This window comes from Symphalangus syndactylus, chromosome 17 (assembly GCF_028878055.3).
Source record: "Symphalangus syndactylus isolate Jambi chromosome 17, NHGRI_mSymSyn1-v2.1_pri, whole genome shotgun sequence".
Lineage (NCBI taxonomy): Eukaryota > Metazoa > Chordata > Mammalia > Primates > Hylobatidae > Symphalangus > Symphalangus syndactylus.
In genome coordinates this window covers 10,830,112-10,849,429 of record NC_072439.2, presented here as the reverse complement: position 1 = coordinate 10,849,429, position 19,318 = coordinate 10,830,112, and the positions used below count along the sequence as shown (strand labels likewise).

The window sequence follows — 19,318 nt, the reverse complement described above, 5'->3', positions numbered from 1 at the left end:
CGTGGGAGGGGTGGGGAGGTTACACTGAGAGGAGGATACTCGAGCTCCACATCCACAGCCTCTGGGCCCCTAAAAGGAGCGGGAGCGCATCCCCCGGAGCCTGCTCCTGTCCTCAGTGGCCGGCTTTGCTCCTGGCTGGCCATTCGGGAGCCTGGGTTTCCGTGCACGCGGCCTGACCGCAGGCTGAGACTTCACAGCCTGGTGCTGTGTCCTGCGGGTCTGGGTCAGCTCCAGAGATGCCGTGGTCCCCCCCACCCCCTGGAGCCATAGGTGTGGTGCCTCCCTGGGCACAGGGGCTCTGCAGAGGGGTCACCCTGGATTCCTCGGGTCCTGGCATCGTCACAAATGTCCTCATGCGTGGGACCCTTCTCCAGCTGGAGGAGGGGAGGTCAGGTCAGAAGCCTGAGAGGGACCTTGCGCTGCTGGCTTTTAGGAGGGAGGGATGGTGTGATGGGGGATGTGGCTCCCTGAAAGCAGGGAAGTGGGGCCTTGGCCCAGCGGCCACGGGAAGCAGAATCCCACCCCCTGGCCGAGCTCAGGTGCGGACTCCCCCGGAGAACCCAGACCAGGGCCCAGGACAGCAGTGCCTTGACCTTGTTCTTGGAGCCGTGGCCGTGGAGCAGCCAGCCCACCTGGACCTCTGACCTGCTGGGCCCAGAGAGGGTGCGTGGGTGTCGTTGTCAGCGGCTAGGTTTGAGGGAAGATGGATCGGGCCGCACTGGCCAACCTGGGGTTCCTGCTTCTGTGATTTCGGGCCCTCTGTTCCCTCCTCCAGGCGTGCAGCAGCACCTAACTGTGCGGCCGTTGTCAGGACAGGGCACGTAGCTCCAGCAGTCAGCGCTGAAGCCTCACTCTGAGCGGTCTCGGAGCTGCCGTCTTCAAGCCCAGCCTGAAGCCAGAAGGCACTCTTCCTCCTCCTCCAGGACCTGATGCCCTCTGGGCTCGGATGCAGGTCCTCGTGACATTTTTGTCACCAAGGCTGCACCTGAGCTCAAGGACAGTGGTGACCTGTCGGGCCACTTGCCTGGGATCAGCATAGTCCGGCTGCTGGCAACGCTTGGCACTCCCCAAGGAGCCAGGTGGGGAGACCTTGTGGCCTGAGGCCGCCAATATGAGGCAGTGACGGTAGCAGGTGTGGGATGGGCCAGACTACCCTCCACAGGGATTGAAGACACACAAGGGCACCTCCATTTCAAAGGACCGCAAGTCTGGAGTGAGTGGGGATTTGGCTTAACGTCTGCTCAGGAGAAAAAGACGTGTGGGTTAGAGAGGACCAGAGGCTCAAGCTCAGCGTGTTAAAAGGCTTTTAGTGTGTGTATGTGCGCGTGCATACAGTTGAGGTCTCGCTCTGTTGCCCAGGCTGGTCTCCACCTCCTGGCCTCACGCAGTCCTCTCAGCACTGGGATTACAGGCATGGGCCACCGCGCTGGCCCCAAAAGACTGAAAATAAACACAAGACCCGAGCGGGCTCCTCACAGCAGCAGAAGCCGCGTGGAAGCTGCTTGGCTGCCACAGAGAGCCGTACCACCCTGGCCAGGTGGACAGGGCTTTAACCGCCAGGTAGCAGTGAGGCCCGGCCATGGGGGCCCCACGTTGGAGCCCCCGCAGCCCAGCCTGGAGGCTCTTTCCGCATAAGCATTTGTGTCGCGGAATCTTTCCGCTCCCTCACTGGGGCCTCCCTCTGGGGTCTGGGGTCTGGAATCTGGGGTCTGGGGTCTGGGATCTGGGGTCTGGGATCTGGAGTCTGGGGTCTGGGGTCTGGGATCTGGAGTCTGGGGTCTGGGGTCTGGGATCTGGGATCTGGGGTCTGAGATCTGGGGTCTGGGATCTGGGGTCTGGGATCTAGAGATCTGGGATCTGGGGTCTGGGATCTAGAGATCTGGGATCTGGGGTCTGGGATCTGAAGTCTGGGATCTGGGGTCTGGGGTCTGGGATCTAGAGATCTGGGATCTGGGGTCTGGGATCTGAAGTCTGGGATCTGGGGTCTGGGGTCTGGGATCTAGAGATCTGGGATATGGGGTCTGGGATCTAGGGATCTGGGATCTAGGGATCTGGGGACTAGGATCTGGGGTCTGGGATCTAGGGATCTGGGGTCTGGGATCTGGGGTCTGGGATCTAGGGATCTGGGGACTGGGATCTGGGGACTGGGATCTGGGGTCTGAGGTCTGGGGTCTGGGATCTGGGGTCTGGGGTCTGGCGTCTTGGATCTGGGGTCTGGTTTCCCAGATGTGGTTTCTTCCTAACAGGCATCGGCCTCACATTCCTGCCTTGGGACTCTAGCTCTGTCTGAGGGTACGGGGCTGAGTGCCAGCAACCACCACTACTCCTCTTGGCCCTGACTGTGGACCTGGACTTCCTTCTGTTCTCAGGGACAGCAGTGCTGCCTCGGGGGTGCCCAGCACCCTGCTCGCATCTCAGCCACGACGTCCACCTGGCCCTGTGGCTTCCACTTTCGAGGTTGGCTTGGGATGAAGCATCGAGGCCCCTCCCCCAGGGCCTCCTTTATTCCCTTTCCAGGCCTTCATTCAGCGCCCTGCTGACCGTGCCCCGTGGGGCTGTGGGGTCAGCTGGGCAGCCCTGACCTGGTGGAGCTCCCGACGACGGGGGTCAGATGTCACGCGGGGCCACGCTCAGCTCCGGGTCCTCCCTCGCATGGCGGGGGGTTGCTACGCAGGGGTCGCTGGATCCTACCTGTTGGGCATGTGGCCCTGGCTCTGGCTGGACACCTTGTTTGCTTCAGGGCAGTGGAATCTTGACCTCCTCGGGGCACACCCTGTGGAAGACCCACAGTGCCGCCGCGGCCCCTTCCTCCTCCTGTTCCTCCTCCTCCTCCTCTTCCGCCGCCGCCTCCTCCTCCTCCTGTCTCCACTGCCCCTGGCATCTGGGACACCCCACAGTGTCCTAGCACCTGTCCTCCTCCTCTTCCTCCTCCTCCTGTCTCCACTGCCCCTGGCATCTGGGACGCCCCACAGTGTCCTAGCACCTGGCCCTGTGCACGGGGGAGGCTTTGTGCTGGAGCAGGACGGGAGGTTTGGCAAGAGAAGCTGTCAGTCCGGCCGCCCGCTCAAGTGTTCCTGCCCCTGGCCATCTCCGAGCTTGGGAACTTTCCCTCCCACGGCACCAGCCCCTTGGCCCCTCTGGAAGGCCCTGGAAGCCATGGGCAGGGGCTTCCCTCGAAATCAGGGGTGCAGTGTGAAGCCTCCACGGCCAACACCCTTGAGCCCTCCCAGGAGAGGGGCAGTGATGGCTGCGGGGCCGACTTTCCAGAGGACCCACCTGGAGTGAGGCCCTTGGTTGGGGCGAGGGGAGCTTCCTGGGTGCTGGGTTCCGACCCCGTCCACAGGGCCCTGAGTCTGGCCAGTACACCTTTCCCTGTGAGAGAAACACGTGGGCTCCTGGGGCATGGGGCGGTGAGGCTGCAGTGCCCCTTCCACCTCCAGGCGGCCGGGGCCACTGCTGTTCCTCATGGAGCAGGGACAACCGGAAAGTCAGGAACTTGCTCGCCCTGGACCCCGGCTCCTGCCCTCCTGCCGGGCCCACCTCATCCTCATCCTAAATAGAGGGGCCGTCCGCCAGCGTGCTTGAGAAATCTCAGGCGGTGCTGGGCCGGTCTGGGGCTCCCAGGCTTCCCCGGCCCCTCCTGGCCTGTGCCTGCACATGGCAGGGTCCAAGCTTGGGAGCGGTGGCCTGTGCCCGTGGTTGGCAGCCTGGAGCCGCTGTGGTCCAGATGCGTCCTGGGACGCTGTGGAAATCCACAGACAGCCTCGTGCCGCCTCACCCCTGGGCACCCGAGTCCTCGTGCTCACGGGAGTTGCGTGGGGGTCAGGGCTGGAGCAGCCTCCTCCCTGGACGAGCTTCTCGTGGCGGCTGCAGCAGTGCTGCAAACGGGGTGACTTAGAGCAGCCTCTCCCTGTCCTGGAGGCCAGGAAGCTGAAGTCAAGGAGTAGGCTCCAGGGGAGGACCCTTCCTGCCTCTCCCAGCTTCCGGGGCTCCAGGCGCCCTTGGTCTGCAGCCGCGTCACTCCAGCCTCTGCTCCGTCTCTGTGCGGCCTTCTCCTGATGTGCGGGTGTCCGCGTTTCTCTTTTCTCTTAAGGACATCAGTTGTTAACAGGGACATAGACCATCCCGCTTCAGCATCCTCGCTGTAACCAGCCACGTGTGCAAAGACCCTGTAGCAAATAAGGCCCCACTCACAGGTGCGGGTGGACGTGAGTCTGGAGGGACGGTAGTCACCCCAGTGCCCTCTCTGTCCCTGGCAGTCCCTCCTGCACCTCAGGACCAGCCTCCAAATCGTCACTTACCAGACCCTGTCTTGGCCTTGTGGCCCACGGGCACTGTAGGGTCTGATCCTGCCCCCATACGTCCCCAGCACAGGCTGTCCCTGGGGCTGTGCCTCGTCCACATTGGTGGCCCTGCAGCCCCGACGTCCCCTCCCCTCTGCCTGTTGGAGTCTGGAATGTGGGTGGACGATGGTCTGCTGTCTTCCCACTGAACGCTGTCCGGCAGCTGGCCTGGGTGTGCATGATGTCGGCTGATCTACAGGGCCCTCACACAGGCTAGAGAAACCCGTGTCAGGTTCCTGGTCTCCGTTTCTCTGTGTGTCAGACGAGGGGCTAGACCAGCTCTGGGGAGCTCTGGGGATGGGGTTGAAGGCCAGGATGGCCTCTTTTGGTCTGAAGGTTGGGCTCCACCCCACGACGCTGGGAGAAGGTTCCTGGCTTGGAGAAGTCTAGTCTCTCAAGGCTGATGTCAGCTGGTCCCTCCGGGGCGTCAGCCTCCTGCCTCTGGCGGGCTCGTTTGGGTGAGAGGAAGCCAGATTTCCCCCTTGCAGGGGTTGAGATCCAGGTCCCTGCCCCCCACAGCATTTCTTTTTCTTTCTTTTTTTTTTCTTTTTTGAGACGGAGTCTCGCTCTGTTGCCCAGGCTGGAGTGCAGTGGCGCGATCTCAGCTCGCTGCAAGCTCCACCTCCCGGGTTCACGCCATTCTCCTGCCTCAGCCTCCCGAGTAGCTGGGACTACAGGCACCCGCCACCGCGCCGGGATAATTTTTTGTATTTTTAATAGAGGCGGGGTTTCAGCGTGTTAGCCAGGATGGTCTCGATCTCGTGATCCGCCCTCCTCGGCCTCCCACAGTGCTGGGATTACAGGCGTGAGCCACTGTGCCCGGCCTATTTTTTTTTTTTTTTTTTTTTTTGAGGAGTTTCATTCTTGTCGCCCAGGCTGGAGTGCAGTGGTGGGATCTCGGCTCACTGTCTCCTCCACCTCCCGGGTTCAAGCGATTCTCCAGACTCAGCCTCCTGAGTAGCTGGGATCACAGGCGCGCACCATTATGCCTGGCTAATTTTTTGTATTTTTAGTAGAAATGGGGTTCGCCATGTTGGCCAGGCTGGTCTCAAACTCCTGACCTCAAGTGATCCACCCTCCTTGGCCTCCCAAAGTGCTGGGATTACAGGTGTGAGCCACCATGCCTGGCCCCCCAACAGCATTTCTGAGGACAGAGAGGGAGGGCGGCACCCTCTGGAGGAGAGGCGGGGTCTGGGGCCCCAGGGGCTGTGGGTCTTCATCCCGAGGTCTTTAAGCTGCTGCTGGGCTGGAACGGAAGTGCGGCCCCATCAGGGGCTGGGCTGTGGCTTAGGTGGACAACCCTGGACTGGTGGGCAGGTGGGTGTGGAGGGCGGAGGGAAGATGGACGGTTCCCACAGCTTCTTCATTCATGGACGGGCAGCTTGGCAAGGGGTGGGGGACCCAGCTGGCCATGGGGGAGGAAACATACACACGTGGTACTCCAGGGATTCTGAGACGCAGGCATTGGCGTGTCGGTCAGCGTGACCTGCACGTGGCACTCCAGGGATCCTGAGACGCAGGTGTCGGCTTGTCGGTCAGTGTGATGTGCACGTGGCACTCCAGGGATCCTGAGATGCAGGCATCGGTGTGTTGATCAGCATGACGCACACGTGGCACTCTCAGGGATACTAAGATGCAGGCATCAGTGTGTCAGTCACACGTCACTCTCAGGGATCCCGAGACACAGGCATCGGCGTGTCGGTCAGCATGACACACACGTGGCATTCTCAGGGATCCTGAGACACAGGCATTGGCATGTGAGTGTGACGCACACACACCACTTTCGGGGCCCCTGGGCTGCAGGTGTCCGGCATGTTGGTCATTGTGTACCGATCGAGGTGCCCTTGGGAGACCTGGCCCTGCACTTTGTGGTAAGGGGGGTCCACCTGGGGTCTGTTGTCCCTGGACACTGAGCCTAGGCCAGTGGTGCCCTGGTCCTTTCAGGGGCAGGCTGGGCTCTGAGCAGGCAGTGAGCCCGGGGAGGGAGGACTGGGTCTGGGCCCAAGCCTGGGGCCTCCCCTGTGATTGGCTTTTGGGTTGCACGGGGGATGAGGGTCAGAGCTGCAGCCCGTGTGGCCGGGTGCCACCCGCGTGCCTGTGGTTTGCCAGGCTGGCCTCCTTTTTCTGCGCGAAGGTTTGCGGCAGCTGAGGATGTGGCTTCTCCCACAGCTGGTGGAGGGCCTGGGGGGCAGCGGAGCCATGAGCCCAACATGTTTTCCCAGGTCATGCTGGGAGTTACGCTTTTTAAAATTTTTATTTTATTTTATTTTGAGACGGAGTGTCACTCTGTTGCCCAGGCTGGAGTGCAGAGGCGTGATCTTGGCTCACTACAACCTCCGCCTCCTTGGTTCAAGTGATTCTCTTGCCTCAGCCTCCTGAGTAGCTGGGATTACAGGTGTGCACCACAACACCAGCTATTTGTGTGTGTGCGTGTTTAGTAGAGACGGGGTTTGGCCACGTTGCTCAGGCTGGTCTCGAACTCCTGACCTCAAGTGATCCGCCTGCCTTGGCCTCCCAAAGTGCTGGGATTATAGGCATGAGCCACCACACCCAGCCACACTGTTTACTTTTGAGATAATTGCAGATTTGTGGCTATGATAAGAAGTGATACAATTATGGTAAGAAGTGATACAAAGAGACTCCCCCCACGTGTTTCCCTCGGTGGTAAGGTCTTGTAAAATGAGAGAACAGTGTTACCAACTGGATATTGACGCTGGTGTGGGCGTGGGTCACCTTCCCCATTGTGTGGCGGCAGATGTGAGTGTGTGCAGGTGCAGGTGGGGTGCATGTGGGGGTGGGGGGTGTGCCTATGCAGGTGGGTGTGTGTGCAGGTGCAGGTGCAGGTGGGGTGCCCGTGCAGGCACAGGTGCCATTGGGGTGTATGTGCAGTTGTGGGTGGAGTGCATGTGTGGGTTCATGTATGGGTGCAGGTGTGGATGCCTGTGCAGGTGTGTGTGGGTGTAGCACACTCATGTCTGTGGGTGTGCACTGGGATGCCTGTACAGGTGTGTGTGGGCGTGGCACACGTGTCTGTGGCCATGTGCTGAGATGTGTGTGCGGGTGTGGGCGTGGCACACGTGTCTGTGGCCGTGTGCTGAGATGCGTGTGCAGGTGTGTGTGGGTGTGGCACACTCGTGTCTCTGGCCGTGTGCTGGGATGCATGTGTGGGTGTGTGTGGGTGTGGCACACTCGTGTCTGTGGCTGTGTGCTAGTTCCTCAGTACTCAGTGTTGCTGTTTTTAGGATCATGGCTTTCGTAGCTGGGCCACCTAGTATACTATGATTCTGTATTTGTGTTGTTTTTTTTTCTTCGAAAACCATCTGTAATCATTGTTTTCATTATTTTATTTTATTTTTTAAGTTTTATTTATTTTTTTGAGACAGGATCTTGCTCTGTTACCGTGGCTGGAGTGCAGTGGCGCGATCATAGCTCACTGCAGCCTCAAACTCCTGGGCTCAAGCAATCCTCCCACCTCAGCCTCCTGGGTAGTTGGGACTACAGGTGCGTGCACCACACCTGGCTAATTAAAAAATTTTTTTTTTTTTTTTTTTTTTTTTTTTTTTTTTGAGACGGAGTCTCGCGCTCTCACCCAGGCTGGAGTGCAGTGGCACCATCTCGGCTCACTGCAAGCTCCGCCTCCTGGGTTCCCGCCATTCTCCTGCCTCAGCCTCTCCGAGTAGCTGGGACTACAGGCGCCCGCCACCACGCCCGGCTAATTTTTTGTATTTTTAGTAGAGACGGGGTTTCACCGTGGTCTCGATCTCCTGACCTCGTGATCCGCCCGCCTCGGCCTCCCAAAGTGCTGGGATTACAAGCGTGAGCCACCGCGCCCGGCAATTTTAAAATTTTTTTGTAGAGATAAGGTGTTGCTATGTTACCCACGCTGGTCTTGAACTCCTGGCCTCAAGCGATCCTCCCACTTTGACCTCCCAAAGTGCTGGCATTACAGGCGTGAGCCACTGTTCCTGGCTGTATTATTTTAAAAAAAAGAAAACCTTAACTTTAAAAGACCCCATCCCTGCCCCCGTCTAGGGTGTGGAGTGGTCCCTGAGCCCTGTGTCCCTCACAAAGGAGCCCCACAGTCTTGGGGCTAGGAGGATGCCCCCAAAGGCCCCAGGCCCCATCTGTGGCTGTGACGAGGCCGTGCCTGCTCACCTTGGGCCAGGACGTCCATCTGTCTGGCCGACTGCTGGGGAAGCTGTATGTCGGCTCCTCCCCGCAGGCCTGGCCCAACCGCCCCGAGGCTCCCCGGGGAAGGGAGTGGATCAGCTTTCACCCTCCCAGCCCTGCCGCCTGACTGACAACTCTTTCACAAGACAGCAGAGCCATGACACCCACCACCTGGGTCAGGGAGGCTCCAGGCCTCACAGGTGACCCACACAGCTCCCTATGTAATTCTGATAACCTTGGCAGCAGACTTGAGAACTTTTAGAAAATTTCAGGAGGAGAGGTGGAAAGCGTAGTATGACGTGGCCGTTCCTAAAATGTGGGTCCTGGGCATCCTGAGACCTGCTTCATCGGGCCCGAGAGGTTAAAGCTGTGTTGCGACAGGAAGGCACCCCCACTCCCAGCCCCCAGTGCTCAGGCATTCTCACCTCTACCTTGAGTGCTCAAACACCCCCACCCCTACCACCAGTGCTCAGGCACCCCCACCTCTACCCCCCAGTGCTCAGGTACCCCCACCTCCACCCCCCAGTGCTCAGGCACCCCCACCCCCAGTACCCCAGTACTCAGGCACCCCCACCCCTACCTCCCAGTGCTCCCGGTCTGGCTGTGCCTGGCTGGTGGAGCAGCCTGAGCTTTCTGGGAAGCACCTCAGGACCCTCCACCCTTTCTTTCCGTCCTTGGGCCCTGCCCACCCTGGGAGGGGCCGTCCAGAGCAAATGCCTCCTTGTGGTCCTGGCAGAGCTGCCCACAGGTTTCCCTGGCCAGTCTAGTGAATTACAGAGATTCATGTTACTATGAAAATGTTTTCCATTCGGGCCGGGCCTGGTGGCTCACGCCTGTAATTCCAGCACTCTGGGAGGCCGAGGTGGGCGGATCACCTGAAATCAGCAGTTCGAGACCAGCCTGGGCAACATGGTGAAACCCCTTCTCTACTAAAATACACAAATTATCCGGGCCGTGGTGGCGGGTGCCTGTCATCCCAGTTACTCCAGAAGCTGAGGCACAAAAATCACTAGAACCCAGGAGGTGAAGGCTGTGGTGAGCCAAGACCCCCGGTGGGCCCACAAAAATCACTTGAACCCGGGAGGCGAAGGCTGCAGTGACGAGACCCCCGGTGGGTCAGCCAGCTGCCTCTGCTCTGTAGCCACCCCCTGTGTGTCCTCCCCCGGGTCTCCCCACTGCCCTTCGGGGGTATCCACCAGGCACTCAACTGCAGCCAGGTGGCCACCATTGTAATACTGGGCCTCCTGTGAGTCCCCTGTACAGAACCCCCGAGGCCACCATGCAGACCCCCCCAGGCTGCCCTGCAGATCCCCCCGAGGCCACCCCACAGACCCCCCATGCCGCCCCACAGACCCCCCCATGCCGCCCCGCAGACCCCCCCGAGGCCGCCCCGCAGACCCCTCCATGCCGCCCCGCAGACCCCCCCATGCCGCCCCGCAGACCCCCCCATGCCGCCCCGCAGACCCCCCCCAAGGCCGCCCCGCAGGCCCCCCCGCCGAGGCCGCCCCGCAGACCCCCCCGAGGCCACCCCGCAGACCCCCTGATGCCGCCGCGCAGACCGCCCCCCCACAAGGCCGCTGCACAGACCCCCCCCCGAGGCCGCCCCGCAACCCCCCACAATGCCGCCGCACAGACCACCCGAGGCCTGGGCAGGGGTGTGGGAGTTGTTTCTTCACGGGCTCTTGGTGCATGAAGTTGGATGTAGCCAGTGGGTGGGGGCTACCCATGAGGGCCTGGGGACCGTGAGTGGCTTGCTGGGCCCCAGCCGGGCTGCAGGGATGTGGGTGAGCGGCTGCTCTTCCTCAGCCAGGCCCAGCCCTTCCCGCTCCCTCAGCCTTGCTGCCAGGGCAGCCTCCCCCATCACAAACAGGTGCCAGGCACAAGCTGCCCCTGGGGTGGAACGTGTGAGAGGGTGGTGCGGGAATGTGGCCTCGTGGCAGGGCAGGCAGGGGCACGTGGGGCAGGCGGGGGCACCCGGAGGCTGATGGCTGCAGAGAGCAGCACCGGCGTGGGTGGGGGTGGCGCTGGACAGTCTGGGGTCTCCCTCACCCACCTCCCTTCCCTGGCCCCCTCCTCTGCCACCGCCCAGCTCTGTGGGGGGCGAAGTCGTCTCAGGCAGGCACCTTGGCCCAGGAGCAGGGGAACCTCATGGATGTCTTGACTGTGTCCCCTGCTGTCCCCCCACTGTTCCCCACTCTCCTCCCACTTCCCCTCCGTTCCCCTACTGTCCCCCCACTGTCCCCCTGCTGTCCCCCACTGTCCCCCACTGTCCCCTTGCTGTCCCCCTACTGTCCTCCCACTGTCCCCCACTGGCCCCCGCTGTCCCCGTCCCCCCACTGTCCCCCTGTTGTCCCCCATCCGTTGCTGTCCCCCTGCTGCCCCCCGCTGTCTTCCCATCCCCTGCTGTCCCCCCACCGCCCCCCCACTGTCCCCCGCTGTTTCTCTACTGTCCCCCCACTATCCCCCTGCTGTTCCCCTACTGTCCCCCTGCTGGCACCCACTGCCCCCCACTGCCCCCTGCTGTCCCCCCACTGTCCCCTGCCATTCCCCCATGTCCCCTGCTGCCCCCTGTCCCCCCATTGTCCCCCGCTGTCCCCCACTGTCCCCCCACTGTCCCCCCACTGTCCCTGCTGTTCCCCCACTGTCTCCCCACTGTCCCCTGCTGTCCCCCCACTGTCCCCTGCTGTCCCCCCACTGTCCCTGCTGTTCCCCCACTGTCTCCTCACTGTCCCCTGCTGTTCCCCCACTGTCCTTTGCAACCCCCTGTCCCCCCAAGGTCCTTCACTGGGCTGACCCTGCCTTGGCTCCAGTCCTTCAGGTCTCCCTTGCCCCAGGCTCCATGTTGAGGGAAGAAGCGCTCTGTCTGCAGGGGTCAGGACCCGAGATGGCCTGCAGTGTCCTCCCCACCAGACGGTCCTGGCGGCCAAGTTGGGGCCTGGCCAGGTGCCTGGAGCTTGCAGGGCTCTCTGCCCCATATTAGCTGAGCCTTGTGAAATCCGCCAGCCCCCCCTGCCCCACCCGGTCCTAGGATGCCAGGCTGCGCGCCTGCCAGGTAGAGGGTGATTGCCCTGGCCTGAGCCTGTCTGGAGGCCAGTGGGTGGCGGTCATAGCTGCAGGTGGGGTCACAGCTGTAGGTGGGGTCACGGCCGTGAGGCGGCGGTCACGGCTGCAGTCGGGGTCACGGCTGCAGGTGGGGTCGTGGCCGTGGGGCGGCGGTCACAGCTGCAGGTGGGGTCACGGCCGTGGGGCTGCGGTTGTGGCTGCAGGTGGGGTCACGGCTGCAGGTGGGGTCATGGCCGTGGGGCGGCGGTCACAGCTGCAGCTGGCCATCATGGCTGTGAGGTCACCGGAGGCGGCAAGTCTGCTCTGTCTTGTGGCTGTGGCTCTGTGCAGGGTTCCCGGGACACCCAGGGGCCTGCTCCTTGCCGTCTTCAGGTCCTGGGATGCAGGGAGCACCTTGTGCCTGCCGGGAGGACCTTGGCTGAGGTAATGCGGCCTCCAGGGACTGTGCGGCAGCCTCTGCCAGGCTCCATCACCACGGCCGCGCCCGCTCGCCCGGGCCTCCATGTCCGCCTTTGCTGGCGCGGGCCTTGAGATGCCTGCCGGGTGTGCCAGGAGACCAGAACCCGGGCCTGGGCGGAGCGCTCTGGGGTGTGCTGTGCGCCCTGGGTCCCCCCGTGGTCTCGGTTATGGCTCTGCAGCCAGCGTCTTCTCAGGGTCTCCGCTTTGCCGTCACCAACGTGGGCTCAGCGTGGCCTGAGCTCCTGAGTCCGGCTCTGGGGGTCAGGTCAAGGCTCCACCTGGGGTCCTCCGTGTCTACATCGGAAAGCGCGGGCATCACAACCCTGCTCAGCGACAGGACGGCAGGAGAGCCGGGCCCTGAGGACACAGCTCCCCATCTGCAGACGGCTCGGGTCTGAGGGAGGAGCCCACCAAGGGGCTCCACATGACAGGTGCTCAGGGACACCCAGGTGGAGGGTCCGGGCAGTGGCCAGTTCTGAACATCAGGAGGCTGAGCTGTCGCTGCACAGCGTGGGGTGAGATCCTGGGGCGTCCAGCCAGGAAGACAGGGACTTCGGCAGGCTCAGGAGAGAGAGGTGGGAGGCGGCCGCAGTTACCCGGACTCAGGAGAGAGAGCTAGGAGGTGGACACAGTTACCCGGTTCCTCGGATTCTTCCGGATCTTGGTCCTGTCTGAGGTTCTGCCTTCCCAGCCGTTGTCCTGTCTGGGCCACCAGCAGCTTCATCTTTCTCTTTTACAACGACTCCTTTGAAGACCTGATTTCAGATGGAAGCCACATCCCCCCGTGGGGGTCAGCATGCTGATAAAGCGCGGGCCCCCTCCCCAGGGTGGGAACCGTGTGACCCCCAATCCCCCCGCCCGCACCATGCATCCCTCCAGTCATGGGACTCACGCCTAAAAATAAAACCAGGTGGGGGACACAGCTCTGCTGCCCGCTGGACGTTTGGCCGGCCCGTGACTCTGAGGCTCGGGGTGGGCTGTGTCACTGGGGCTGCGTGGCAGAGGGTCTCCAGGGCTGCGTGGGGAGAGCGTCTCCGGAGCTGCATGGGGAGAGCGTCTCCAGGGCTGCGTGGCAGAGGCTGCGTTGGGGTGTTCTCAGGCCCCAAGACCCCACCCAGTGCCCCACTGGGGTTTGTCCTGGGGATTGGGGCAGCTGGATGCCCCAGGGACATGGCGTGGTCACAGCTGCTGCAAGAAACGGTGGCGGAGTCAATGGGGGAGGGGTCCGGAGTGCTCAGGACCACGGGTGGGAGCCAGCCCTTGGGGGTGTGGGCCCTTGGACAGGACTGAGTCTGCAGGCAGGGCTGGGGGCTGGGGGCTGCGGCAGGGCCTGGGGATCCAGGAGGCAGGGGTTGTGAGATATGGCCGAGGACAGGGCGGGAGGCGATGGGAGGCTGGCAGTGTGCAGAAAGGCAGGGCTGTGGGTCCTGAGGGATTGCAGAGGGTGGTTCTTAGGAGTGGGCACAGCCTGAGGTGGTGGGTTGTGGGGGAACGTGGGGATGGGTCCCGGGTGCAGGGTCACCCCAGCCCGACACCCACACATCCCCTTCTGTCTCTGGATGGGCCTGTCCTGGACAGTTCATAGTAGTGGGATCACACCGTGTGGCCATCTGTGCCTGGCGTCTCTCACAGAGCATGACATCCTCAAGGTGCGTCTGCACTGTGGCCTGGGTCGGCCTCGCTGCGTGTTATGTTCTGGCACGTGGATGGGCCACACCACATGCTGGTCCACTCACCCATCCGTGGACACTGGGCTGCTTCCGCAGGTTGCTGTTGTGAGTGGTGCTGCCGTGGATGTGCATGGACATGTTTCTGTGTGGTGTGGAATTGCTTGGTGGTGTGGTAACTCCAGCGTTGGCCTGTTGAGGAATCCCAGACTGCCAAGCGGCCGCGTGTGAGGATCCAGCTCCGCCTCTGCCTCCTGGTTTGGGGCCCTGACTCTCGCTTGGTTGTGCCTAGTGTCTGCCTTGCTCTCCTGCCCCCATCCCCTCCCGGTCCAGGTCTCCACACCCCGCCAGGCCCCCAGGGCATGGACTCCAGGTCACATGCCGTGTGTGAAGCCCTCCCCTTGAAGAACCCGGTCCCCTGAGCCTCCTGGGGTTGCCACCTGGAAGGGGCGTCCACAGAGGTGGGGGACTCAGAGACTGCAGGGAGGGAGGAGCTGCCAGGAGCACCATGCTGGCCTGGGGGACTCGGACACAGGCGAGCTCAGGGCCCCTGCTGCTGGAGGGGTCCCTCAGCTATGGTGTAACCCGAGGACGGTCATGGGGTCGCCCCAGAGCTGCCCAAGGTGCGCCCTCCCCAAGCTCGTCCACCGTGGGCCCTGGGCCCTGCTGTCCATCAGCTCAGGACCGTGTGGCCTCAGAGCTGAGGAGTGCCCTGGGTGTGGAAAGGGTCAGCGCAGCCCTGGGGCTGTGGCTGCCGGGAGATGGAACCTGCAGCAGGAAGGGGTGCTGACAGGAGCTGAGGGGAGTCCCTACAGGGGAGGGGCTGCTGAGCCCCAGGGCAGGGGGTGGGCCATCCCCCAGGACTGGTGAGCCCCTGGATGGGGACCCCGGTATCAGCAGCTGCCTTGGGCCCAGCGGAGCTGTTTGTAGCCACCAGCACATGGGGCCGGGGGGAGGCTCCCAGGCTCTACCCAGATAACCTGTCTCCCAGAGGAACATCCGAGGCTTGGAGGAGCTTGGGTGTCTGAGGTTATTCAACTCAGAAGGTGGAGCCAGGCTTTGATCCTGCCTGCCTGACCCAGAATCTTTGACAAGGATTGGCCGAGACCCCAGATCCCAGCGGGCCTGTCCCTTCCCCTAAAGGGCAGCTCTGGCAAGGGTGTCGCAGGTCCCTGTGGGCAGCTGGAAGGGCCGCCAAGGGTCCCAGCTCTGGTGGCAGTGGGTTGTGGCGTCCTGACCGCAGGGAGCAGGCAGAGGCCACAGATGGTCGGGATGGCCTGGCAGGGTGGCCCCCACTGTGCCTGACCACCTCCATCTGGTCTCTGGGACAGGAGTCCCAACCCCCAGCTCCTGTTCCCCAGCCACTGTCTCTGGAGCGCCGGGCAGAGGCATGCCTCTCCCCCACGGGCTTGCACAAGAGCCTGCGTGTGGCTGGACGGCAATTACTGGAAGTCGCGGAGATTTCTTCACTCCAGGGCTTGGCCGGGAGTGGCCGCCGCCTCCCCTTCCTGCTGCCCTCGGCAGTGAGCACGCTGGGCGGACGCCTGGAAAGCTTTCCCTGCCACCACGGGCCAGCCTGGGTCCCTGCACTCGCTGGGTAGGGCCTGGTTGGGGCTCAGCTTGGCGGGCGTCTGGCCGTGTGCCAGAGGCCGCGGGGCGCGTGGGAGCTGTCCCTGGCGTCTGACGGTGTGGGGCTCGGCTCTCTAGCCCAGGAACGTTCTCAATGGAGATGCTGGTGTGTGATTAGCCTGAAACAAGGTCTGAGCGCTCTTCCAGCCCTGCGTGGCCCCCGACCCCCTCCTTGGGAGACCCCACTGTGGAACCCCTGCTGCCTCTGAGGGACAGGGCTGGGTCCAGCGCCCCCTGGGCTCCCCTGGGTGCCGGGCCCGGGTTGGACTCTCCCTCCACAGTCTCAGACCGGCTGGTTACAAAGCCGGGTGTCGGGGAGTCACTCGCAGCTCCACTGCTCACAGCCGGGGTGCCTGGTCCTATGGCTGCCCTGTGACCTGGGCAGCCCCGTCGGGCCCACTTTCATCATTATAGTTGGGGCCGGGGGCCGAGGAGGCCAGGAAAGGCGCTGTGGACAGCACAGAGGGGTTGGGTGGCACTGCTGATGGGGGGTGGGGATGAGTGGGGAGGGGAAGGATCGCCTTTTGGTTCCGGCCCAGGGGGTAGCAGGAGCTGCAGCCCAGGCTGGGACAGGTCATGCCCGAGGGAGAGGCGGCCGGGGAGCACCATCTCCACCACTGTCGACTCTCAGGACGTCCACGTCTCCCTCTGCAGATCATGATGCCGCCGCCACCACCGCCACCACGGAGCGAGAAGCCCAGATAGACACCCCGGCGGCCCCGGGTCCCGGAGCCCCGCTGCCTGCTGCCCGGCTGAGGACCCCACCCTGCCTGCCGCCCGATGCTTGCAGTAGGGCCCGCCATGGACAGGGATTGCCCGCAGCATGAACCCCCGCGGGCGGGTAGCCTCCTGTACAGCCCGCCGCCTCTGCAGGTGAGCCCCAGCCCCAGCCCACCTGACAGGGTCAACGGGCGCTTGCCCCGCTCCGAGTGCCCAGGGTCACGTCATGCGGAATGCTGCCCCAGTGGACATGGCGCGACCTCCAGCTGACCTTCCTGGCCCAGAGCCTGGCTCCACCCGCCCCCGTGGGCCCTGGAGAGGGTTCCCATGGGGATGTGAAGGGGAGGCTACTCATGGCCCCAGCTTTTCAAGAAGCACATTTGAGGAGATTCTCTTTCCTGCAGAGCTTCCAGTTCCTTCGCCGTCAGCTGTAGCGGGGGTTCAACTTTACTTGTAGGAACCTGTTAGTGAGGGAATTACTTAAAAAATATGTTTCTGGGCCGGGCGCGGTGGCTCACGCTTGTAATCCCAGCACTTTGGGAGGCCGAGGCGGGCGGATCACGAGGTCAGGAGATCGAGACCACAGTGAAACCCTGTCTCTACTAAAAAAAAAAATACAAAAAAATTAGCCGGGCGTGGTGGCGGGCGCCTGTAGTCCCAGCTACTCGGAGAGGCTGAGGCAGGAGAATGGCGTGAACCCGGGAGGCGGAGCTTGCAGTGAGCCGAGATCGCGCCACTGCACTCCAGCCTGGGTGACAGAGCGAGACTCCGTCTCAAAAAAAAAAAAAAAAATATGTTTCTGGCCAAGCATGGTGGCTCATGCTTGTAATCCCAGCACTTTGGGAGGTGGAGGTGGGCAGATCATCTGAGGTCCCGAGTTCGAGACCAGCCTGGCCAACATAGTGAAACCTCGCTTCTGCTAAAAGTACCAAACTTAGCCAGGTGTGGTGGCGGACGCCTGTAATCCCAGCTACTCGGGAGGCTAAGGCAGGAGAATCACTTAAATCTAGGAGGCAGAGGCTGCAGTGAGTGGAGAGTGCACCACTGAACTCTAGCCTGGGCGACAAGAGTGAGACTCCATCTCAAAAAATAAAAAATAGGCCTGGCGCGGTGGCTCACACCTGTAATCCCAGCACTTTCAGAGGCTGAGGCGGGCAGATCACTTGAGGTCAGGAGTTTGAGACCAGCCTGGCCAACATGGTGAAACCCTGTCTCTACTAAAAATACGAAAAATTAGCCTGGCGTGGTGGCAGGTGTCTGTAATCCCAGCTACTTGGGAGGCTGAGGCAGGAGAATCGCTTGAACCTGGGAGGCAGAGGCTGCAGTGAGCAGAGATCGCACCATTGCACTCCAGCCTGAGTGACAGAGCGAAACTGTATCTCAAAAAGAAGAACAAAATTGTAAATTAAAAATATATATACGTGTATATATATATTTTTTTATTTTAATTTTAATTTAATTTAATTTTATTTATTTTACTTTATTTTATTTTATTTTATCTTATTTTATTTTATTTTATTTTATATTTTTAAAACAGGGTCTCGCTCTGTTGCCCAGGCAGGAGTGCAGTGGTGCGATCTCGGCTCACTGCAGCCTCCGCCTCCTGGGCTCTAGTGATTCTCCTGCCTCAGACTCCTGAGTAGCTGGGACCACAGATACGCGCCACCGTGCCCGGCTACTTTTTAAACTTTTCTTGTAGAAACAGGGTTTTGCCCTGTTGGACGGGCTGGTCTCAAACTCCTGGGCTCAGTTGATCCGCCCGCCTCGGCCTCCCAAAGTGCTGGGATGACAGGCGTGAGCCACCGCGTCCGGCGCTGCCTGGGGGTTTCCTACCAGGAGACAGAGGGGCTGCCCTCTCCTGTCAAGCAGCAGGACCTGCTCCAGGACTCCAGGGTCTCCTGGGCACTCCCCAGCCCAATGCCCAGGCTGGCCTGTGGGGCGAACATCACAGACACCCCTCGGCAGTCCATCCTCAGAGGGCTTTGGGCAGCTTCCTGCCATGTTCTGACCGTCCAGAGGGGGCTCCCACCCGGGGCCAGGGTACCCCTCTCGTAGCAGGGTCCCTGTTGGGGCCCAGACCCCTCCTGTCCCCCTCCCTAGTTCCTGAGTCCCTGGGGGTTGAGGCTGGATCCTCACAGCGGCCCCAGTTGAGCTCGAGTACCGGCCGTCGGTCAGCCTCCTGGGCCACCATAAAGGGGACTGGCCAAGCCACATCCCCGCCGGAACAGCTCCATCCCCTGAAACCCGCCAGGCGCTTGTTCCGACCCAATAATTCTATCTCGGAAACACACCCTGGGGACTAATCCAGGAGGGAGGGGAGGACAGAGCGGCACTATTTATAGCGGCAGGAAACTGGAATCTCCCCAGAGGCTCCACAGTGGGGAAACAATTAAGCGAATTATGGGATGTGGAGACAGGAGCCATCTTCAAGGATCCGAGGGGGAGCAGGAAGGTGTTAGTAGTGACAGTTGGGGGACGCGACAGGGCTGGAACCCGGCGGGGGCACTGGACACCAGCCACAGGGCTCAGGCCGGGGCGCACCTATGCGCGTGACCGGCTTTGCTCCCCAACCCGTGTGTGAGGCTCATCCCAGCCTCCCTGTTCTGGGCTCCGTCACATTCGGGTACATCATGGACACCTCTGGGCAGGGTCGACTGAGTTCACACACACACGGCCCAGCCTCTTCCAGTGCCCAGAGTATTCAGTTAGAAATAAAAATACACTGGCCAGCGCCATGGTTCACGCCTGAAGTCCCAGCACTCTGGGAGGCCAAGGTGGGCAGATTGCTTGAGGTCAGAAGTTCGAGACCGGCCTGGCCAACATGGTGAAATCCCATCTCTACTAAAAATACAAAAATTAGCTGGGTGTGGTGGCGGGCACCTGTAATCCCAGCTACCCGGGAGGCTGAGACAGGAGAATCACTTGAACTCGGGAGGTGTAGGTTGCAGTGAGCCACGATCGTGCCACTGCACTCCAGCCTGGGTGACAGAGTGAGTGAGACTCTGTCTCAAAATAAGGAAAGGAAAGAAAATCCCCCAGGCAGGCCCTGATTGGCTGGGCAGGGTCAGGTGCCCATCTCTGGACCAATTATGTGCGAGGGCTTGCCCTCTAAAGGTGAAGCCGTACCCTCTGGCTGCCAGAGAAGGTCCCAGGGAAGACTCTGATTGGCCTGCCATGCCCATGGCACCCCTGTGGGGCGGGACGAGGGTGTCTGTGGATGGCAGGTCTCAGAGGAGCCATGGGCTGTGGGAGGGGGGAGGTTGGGAT

At 61.8% G+C, this 19,318-nt stretch overlaps 1 protein-coding gene across 2 annotated transcripts in view; it reads left to right on the top strand.

Moving 5' to 3' along the window:
- Positions 1 to 19,318, top strand: part of SBNO2 (strawberry notch homolog 2) — a 69,794-nt gene that overhangs the window by 6,511 nt on the left and 43,965 nt on the right. For both annotated transcript variants that reach the window (XM_055248259.2, XM_055248258.2), the window contains exon 2: positions 15,986 to 16,204. In XM_055248259.2, coding sequence (XP_055104234.1) covers positions 16,112 to 16,204 — 93 coding nt within the window. In that variant the 5' untranslated portion in view covers positions 15,986 to 16,111. The remainder of the gene's footprint in view (positions 1 to 15,985; positions 16,205 to 19,318) is intronic.